This window comes from Ursus maritimus, unplaced genomic scaffold (assembly GCF_017311325.1).
Source record: "Ursus maritimus isolate PB19 unplaced genomic scaffold, ASM1731132v1 scaffold_44, whole genome shotgun sequence".
Lineage (NCBI taxonomy): Eukaryota > Metazoa > Chordata > Mammalia > Carnivora > Ursidae > Ursus > Ursus maritimus.
The window spans coordinates 98,215-107,050 of NW_024426597.1; the positions used below are offsets into that span (position 1 = coordinate 98,215).

General features: G+C 42.5%; 1 gene segment (V, D, J or C); it reads left to right on the top strand.

Moving 5' to 3' along the window:
• The first annotated feature begins 7,942 nt into the window (after positions 1-7,942).
• LOC103656545 lies at positions 7,943-8,583 on the top strand. The segment is given in 2 exon segments: positions 7,943-8,079; positions 8,183-8,583. Coding segments are annotated over 2 exon segments (432 nt in total).
• Positions 8,584-8,836: the final 253 nt, after the last annotated feature.

Genomic DNA, 8,836 nt, shown 5'->3' on the forward strand with positions numbered 1-8,836 from the left:
GTACGAACGACGAGCCAGTAAAATAAAGTTCATGCTGGACATCAGGCACAGAAGCATCATGAAGCCAAAGCCAGAGGAGAAGGGCCCTAGTGCTGGGGGTGTTGTGTGGACACCATGCTCACAGCATCTAGTTAGCTGACATCATCCAGAAGCAGAGGGACCCCCACCAAGCTTGATACAGTTGGTGAATCAGATGATACGACACACACATGGGAGAATACACAATGCTTATCGATCTCAGGGAATGTCACACAGCGTGTCAGAAATGCTTTAATAAAACCAGGAAAGGACATGACATCAGGGATTTTCTCATGGCTCAGTGCTGGAAAATCCCAAGGGATCTAGAACATCAAAGGCACAGAATCTCGGCTTTCCTATCCGATGTCCCATGTGTGGTGCAGGAGAAGACAGAGCAAGGGGGCTTCTGGTGCAGTAATGAATCATCAGAAGATAAAGTCTCATGCCTAATTCCATGCAACTATAAAAATAAATGAAAAGGAAGATAACTGATAAAATAGGTGAAGACAACCTGAGTCCCTAGAAAATGAGAATGATAACATATAAGCTGACAATACTAATAAGGAAGCTATTAGAAGTCGACTGAGGTCTTGCTGGGTGTCTGCAGTGGAAGCTGTCCACTCCCCAAGGTCACCAGCTGGTTCTGAAGGTTCTGTGTTCACCGTGTGCACGCAGACACCAGAAGCTTCTACTGGATCCATGAGATCCTCACTTTGAGGTGCTAGAGGGGAGGGGCTTTTCATCTGCAAGGAAACACTCTTTGATCCTTCGGTTGTTGACTTCAGCTCAATGTGTGTGACCTCAAGCATCCTCATAAAGAAACCTAACGATAATGTGATGGGACGAGGAGTTGGGCCTTAGGGAGGCATTTAGGTCAGGAGGGTGCAGCCTCATGATGGGAGTAGTGCCCTTACACACCACAACTGAGTAAACTCCCTGCCCCCTGACCCCATGTGAGGTGACAGGCAATGGACAGCCCCGGATGAGGGTGCTCTTCAGACATCACATCTGCCTGCACCTTGTCCTGAATGTTCCAGACTCCAGCACTGTGAGAAATGAGTGTCTGTTGTTTAAAACCACCCAGTCTGTGTACAGTGTTACAGGAGCTGGAACAGACTAAGAGTTAGGGACACATGAACCCAGGCATTTCCTCTGGCATTTCTAGAAGATATGGCCGTGATGACCAAGGGGATTTGAGGCTTACCATCTCCTTACAGACTTGTTATACTGACTGCTGTGAGATGTGCAGCTCACTCATTGGATATGACATTGGTACCATGTGTCCCCAACCTGAAACCCACCTGCATTTCTGACTCTCCCTCTGGTCATGAGGATAGATTCTTCCTGGCGTGTTCATTACTGGAAACCCTCAAGGCACCTACATTACTTATCCTTCATCTTCTGATATGTAAGCAATCCTTTTCTAATGGGTTTTGCACCAACTACATAACAATAACTGATGATAAAATCTAACAGCTCTGCCATAGTATTACATAGTTTACACATGAACACACTTGTAGTGAGGAAAGGGGGAAAAAGGAGAGAGAGGAAAAATAAAAAAAACAGGCACATAACTACAGAAAACACACTCTGGTTATCAGAGGGATTGAAGGTAGGGAATGAATAACACATCGGATGGGGTTGAAAGAGGGGACGGGGGTGGGGGATTGGGATAGGCTGGTGATGGGTAGTAAGGAGGGCACGTACTGCATGGTGCACTGGGTGTTATACGCAACTAATGAATCATGGAACACCACATCAAAAACTAAGGATATACTGCATGGTGACTATCATAACATAATAATAATTATTATAAAAAAAAGAAAGAGAGCACTTGCTGAGATGAGCACCAGGACTTGCATGGAAGTACTGAATCACTATAAAGAACACATAATATCACACTGCATGGTAACTAACTGGCATTAAAATCAACATTTCTAAAAACAAGGACTTAGAACCCAAGTCCCATTCTTGCCTCAGCTCAGGAGACAGCTCCCAAGGCTATTCTAATCCCAGTCAATATTGAGACTTACTCTCTGGGGAGGTCTCTGAACTGCAGGATACAAGGCACATGCCCTCAGGCCTAGTCCTTAGACCCTAACCCTAACCCTTAATTCTAACCCTTAGCAACCACTAACACTAATCTTAAACATAACATTATGAGGGAATTGAGTAAATAAATGAATAAATACGAATTTTCATGTGTGAAATTGAGTTCCAAGAATATCTACATAATAAGAAAACCCCCCAAGGTGGATAAACGTCCACATCCATGCAAAGGTACTCCCCCACACCTACTTCAGGTTAGTTGTTGTTGTGGAGAGCATATAAATAGTACATTCTCTGAAGTCTACACCTTCAAGTCCAGGCTAGGAAGCAACAAGATTGAAATACCAGAAGCTGGATATGATCCCAATCCAAAACAACTGCTTAAAAAAAAATAAAATTCTCCTGTGGTCATTGTCTGGAATGCTGCCAGGAATTAAAAGTGGTGATTTGTGCTACACATGGCAACACGGATGTGTTCTCAAGAGATTGAAGCTGAGTAAAACAAGCCTTAAAAATGTGCATCACAGGAACACCCAGCTGAACATGCAAACTTGCTAAAAGCAGCATTAACTGTGTGCTGAACATGAGGCTACAGAGGCATCGACAACCCAAAGCAAGTGCAGAAGAGTCTTGATGGGGGTCACTGTCTTAAACCATGCTCACAGCATCAATGTTAGTGATAACATGGGAAAGCAGTGGACACCTTCCTGGTGTTCTGTGATGTGGAGTCTGAAGATCTCTTTCATTCTCTCTCTCTCTCTCTCTCTCTCTCTCACACACACACACACTCACTCACTCACTCACTCACTCACTACACAAGAATATAAAACCTTTATCACCTTCACCTAATTTCTCTAGGAAATGTGGTCCTCAGACAGAAATATACAGCATACAGGAAGAACTCAAGATGCAAGAAAAATCTGAGATAAACCACTTGACCTTACAACCAAAGGAACTAGAGAAAGTACAACTGAAGTGTAAATACAGTTGAAGGAAGGAAACAGTAAAGATCAAAGCAGAAATAAATAGAAATAAAGTTATAAAAACTAAAAAACAACACAACAGATCAGAAAAACAAGGTTAATTTGAGTCCTTTCTCTATTCTTTTGAATAAGTTTGGCCAGTGGCTTATTGATCTTATTTAGTCTTTCAAAGAACCAGCTTCTAGTTTTGCTGATCTGCTCTATTGTGCACTTCATTTCTTTTTTTTTAAATATTTTATTATATTATGTTAGTCACCAAACAGTACATCCCAAGGTTTTGATGTAAAGTTCCATGATTCATTACTTGCGTATAACACCCAGTGCACCATGTGATACGTGCCCTCCTTAATACCCATCACTGACCTATCCCTATCCTCCACCCCCCTCCCCTTGGAAGCCCTCAGTTTGTTTCCCAGTGTCCATAGGCTCTCACGGTTCATTCTCCCTTCTTTTAACTCCTAGTTTCTAATTCATTTATCACTCTTGAAAGACACTGAAGAAGACACAAAAAGGTGGAAAAACATTACATACTCAGGGATTAGAAGAATAAACATAGTTAAAATGTCTATGCTACCCAGAGCAATCTACACTTTCAATGCCATCCCGATCAAAATACCAATGACATTTTTCAAAGAACTGGAACAAACAGCCCTTAAATTTGTGTGGAACCAGAAACAGCCCCGAATCATCAAGGAATTGTTGAAAAGGAAAAACAAAGCTGGGGGCATCACATTGCCAGATTTCAAGCTCTACTACAAAGCTGTGATCACAAAGACAGCATGGTACTGGCACAAAAACAGACACATACACCAATGGAACAGAATAGAGAACCCAGAAATGGACCCTCGGCTCTTTGGGCAACCAATCTGACAAATCAGGAAAAAATATCCAGTGGAGAAAAGACAGTCTCTTCATAAATGGTGCTGGGAAAATTGGACAGCTATATGCAAAAGAGTGAAACTTGACCACTCTCTCACACCATACACAAAGATAAGCTCCAAATGCATGAAAGATGTCAATGTGAGACAAGAATCCTTCAAAATCATAGAGGAAAACATAGGCTGCAACCTTTTTTATATCAGCCACAACAACTTTTTTCATGACACATCTCCAAAGGGAAGAGAAAAAAAAGGAAAAATGAACTTGTGGGACTTCATCAAGATATAAAGCTTCTGCACAGCCAAGGAAACAGTCAAAAAAACTAAGAGGCAGCCCATGGAATGGGATAATATATTTGCAAATGACACTACAGATAAAAGACTGGTATCCAAGATCTACAAAGAACTTCTCAAACTCAATACACGGGAATCAAATAATCAAATAAAAAAATGGGCAGAAGATATGAACAGACATTTTTCCAATGGAGACATGCAAATGGCTAACAGACACATGAACAAATGTTCAAGATCATTAGCCATCAGGGAAATTCAAATCAAAACCACACTGAGATACAACCTTACACCAGTTAGAATGGCATAAATGGACAAGGCAAGAAACAACAAACGTTGGAGAGGATGTGGAGAATGGGGATCCCTCTTACACTGTTGGTGGGAATGCATGTTGGTACAGCCACTTTGGAAAACAGTGTGGAGGTCCCTCAAAATGTTAAAAATAGAGCTACCCTGTGACCCAGCAATTGCACAATTGGGTCATTACCCCAAAGATACAGACATAGTGAAGAGAAAGGCCATATGCACCCCAATGTTCATAGCAGTATTGTCCACAATACCTAAATTGTGGAAGGAGCCGAAATGTCCTCCAAGAGATGAATGGATAAAGAAGATGTGGTCCATATATACAATGGAATATTACTCAGCCATCAGAAAGGATGATTACCCAACATTTGCAGCAACATGGACAGGACTGGAGGAGACAATGCTAACTGAAATAAGTCAAGCAGAGGAAGACAAGTATCATATGGTTTCACTCATTTATGGTACATAAGAAATAGCAAGATTGGTAGGAGAAGAAAGGGAAGAATGAAGGGGGATAAACAGAAGGGGGAATGAACCATGAGAGACTATGGACATTGGGAAACAAACTGAGGGCTTCAGAGGGGATGGGGGTGGGGGACTGGGATAGGCCAGTGATGGGTATTAAGAAGGGCACATATAGCATGGTGCACTGGGTGTTATATTCAAATAATGAATCATGGAACATTACATCGAAAACTAGGGATGCACTGTATGGTGACTAACATAACATAATAAGAAATTAATATAAAAATAAAAATAAAAGGTAATTTATGGTGAACAATTTATGGTGAACAAGAGACATTGAGTATGTGAGTGGATATGAGTGAGAGAAACATTGGATGCATGAAAGTTTCCTGACCCAGATGTCTTGTGTTTGCAGGTGTCCAGTGTGAGGTGCAGCTGGTGGAGTCTGAGGAGATCTGGTGAAAGCTGGGGGGGTCCGTAAGACCATCCTATGCAGGGTTAGGGTTAGGGTTAGGATTAGGATAAATTGGGTCTGCAAGGCTCCAGGGAGGGGGCTGCAGTGGGTCTCATGTATTAGCTGTGATGGAAGTAGCACAAGCTGGGGAACCTGGGGACATAAATGTGTACCTGTCTCCAGAGGCAGGAGGACAGGAATGTTCCAGATCAATCATGCAGGAAGGAAGAGTGAGGGAATTCTTCCTCCCTCTGCATTTCATTCTCTTCAGAACCTTAATGAATTGGATGACGCCCACTTACACAGAGACCATGGGTGCGAATACCAATCTCCTCTGGAAACAGCATTACAGGCACCCACAGAAACAATGTTTAATATGGACAGCCATGGCCCAGTCACGCTGACACAGGGTTAACCACCATAAATCAACCTTCGGTAAACCTGGGCATCCATAAGCATCTCTGTTAAGTCACACTCATTCTGAATATAAAGAAAAGAACATGGTCATAACTTCACCTTCTATGATACACATATCCTGCATGTAACCAAGAACACAAAATCCCTTTACCAAAGTAAAGAAAAACATTGATAATCATATATTACTAGCAAGGGACTTCAACACTCCACTCCCAGCAATGGACAGATCATCTAAGCAGAAGACCAACAATGAAACAAGAGCTTTGAATGACACATTGGACCAGATGGACCTCACACATATATACACAGCATTCCATCCTAACACAACAGAATACTCATTGCTCATGAGTGCTCATGGACATTATTCCAGAATAGATCACATCCTGGGTCACAAATCAGGTCTCAACAGATACCAAGAGATGCGGACCATTCCCTGCATATTTTCAGACCACGAGGCTTTGAAACTGGAAATCACTGTGAAATCATTCACAAGAGGAAATTTGGAAGTGAAAGAGCACCCTACTAAATAATGAATGGGTGAACAAGGACATTAAAGAAGAATTTAAAAAATCGTGGAAACTAAGGAAAAGGAAGCGCACCTGTTCAAGACCTGTAGGAAACAAGAAAGGTGGTCCTCAGGAAGAAGTACACTGCAATACATCACTCTCTCAAAAATTTAGAAAAACTCAAATCCACAAGCAAACTTTACACCTAAAGGAGCTGGAAAGGAACAGCAAATAAAGCCTAAATAAAGCAGAAGTAGAGAAATAATAAAGATTCGAGCAGAAATCAATGAAATAGAAACCAGAAGAACAGTAAAGCAGATCAAACTGCTACATTCTCTGAGCTCCATATCTACATCTGCACGGTGAGAAGCAAATTCAGTGTAATATCAGAAACTGGGAAAAATTCTTATCCCAACGAACCACTTAAAAAATAAAATTCTGGGGGTGCTTGGGTGGCACAATCGTTAAGCGTCTGCCTTCGGCTCAGGGCGTGATCCCGGCATTATGGGATCGAGCCCCACATCAGGCTCCTCCGCTATGAGCCTGCTTCTTCCTCTCCCACTTCCCCTGCTTGTGTTCCCTCTCTCGCTGGCTGTCTCTCTCTATCAAATAAATAAATAAATAAAATCTTTAAAAATAAATAAATAAATAAAATTCTGCTATGTTCACTCTTAGGAAAGCTGCCAAACATTGAAATACATGATTCTTGCTACAGACAGCAACATAGTTGAATTCTCAAGGATATATGCAGAGAAAAAGAAAGTCCTACAAATGAAATTACACACACTATAATTGCACATCTATACACTCTTCTAAATTACAACTAGTTTAAGTAACATGAGAAATACCCAAGTTATGTGGGGACAGGGAGAAAAAGAGAAGAAGGAGGAGGAATTCCAGGGAAAATACAGGAAATTTGAGGGAGAATTGGTTTGCTGACTCTGGATAATGTTGATTGTGACTCCAGTGTTTATCATATGACACATTCTGCATGTGTGCAGTGCATCCTGTGTCCAGTACACTCATCAAAGTAATAAACACAGAGATGACCTGGGAGGAATGTATAGATATTGACATGTTAGAAAATACACGTGCACGAACCCTAATGCTCTCATTTTAAGTAACTCTAGAGCAGGTAAAATCATCCTGTCCCCATTACACTAGGGGTTCAATATTACCAACAAGCCTGCCATCTCTGTCCTCGGAGTTTCAGGGGCAGTAGGTCCTCCTTGAATACTGGGGTTCACTCTAACCCTATATGTGTTCTTGAACACCTCGCAAACCCTCTAAAATTCTGGGTGTAAGTTTATGATTCATTATGGGATAACATAACAGCTATCTTGCAAGATTTACGTGAGTATATAAAAATGAAGTCACACAAGGAGGCTACGTACATACATGGAAAAGTTATAAAATGAAAAGTCATATTTTTTTAAAAAAAGTGGTCAATACCACCAAAACAAAGGCAATCACATTTTCTCTGGTTATTGACTGCTATGTCAGCATAGATCCCAAGCTGAATATATAGTCAGAGGTCATGCAAATAGGGCCCTCCCTCTGCTGATTAAAACAGCCCAACCCTGACTCTGCAGATGGGAGAGGAGCCCCAGCCCCAGGGTTTCCAGGTGTTCTGATAAGTATCAGGACAGAACACAGAGAGCTCACCATGGAGTCTGTGCTTGGGTGGGTTTTCCTTGTTGCTCTTTTAAAAGGTAATCCATGCTGAACAAGAGACATGGAGTATGTGAGTGGACCTGAGGGAGACAAACAGTGGGTGTGTGACAGTTTCCTGACCAGGATGTCTTTTGTCTGCAGGTGTCCAGTGTGAGGTGCAACTGGTGGAGTCTGGGGGAGACCTGGTGAAGCCTGGGGGGTCCCTGAGACTCTCCTGTGCAGCCTCTGGATTCAGCTTCAGTAGCTACTACATGAGCTGGGTCCTCCAGGCTCCAGGGAAGGGGCTGCAGTGGGTCGCAGGTATTAGCAGTGGTAGTAGCACATACTACGCAGACTCTGTGAAGGGCCGATTCACCATCTCCAGAGACAACAGCAAGAATACGCTGTACCTGCAGATGAACAGCCTGAGAGCCGACGACACGGCCGTGTATTACTGTGCCAAGGACACAGTGAGGGGACATCAGTGTGAGCCCAGACACAAGCCTCACTGTAGGAGGGGATCTGAACCAGCAGGGGGTGCACACTAGTCACCAATTCTGTCCTTAAGCCCCAGGAGCAGCTGCACATGGAGGTTATGGGCAGGTTTCCTGTCAGGTTCTGGGGCTTCCTCTCCATAGAGCAGTTTCCCCCAGGGACCCTCTCCTCAGATGTGATTCTGTGCTTACCTCTTCACTCTCTGACTTAGAAAATTTTTCTACTGGTAAAGCAGATATAGTAAAAACCACAAAATACAGAGTCATTTACATTGTTTATTCCTGTCCCTAAATACCAATGTATTGGTATTTGCTATTATGG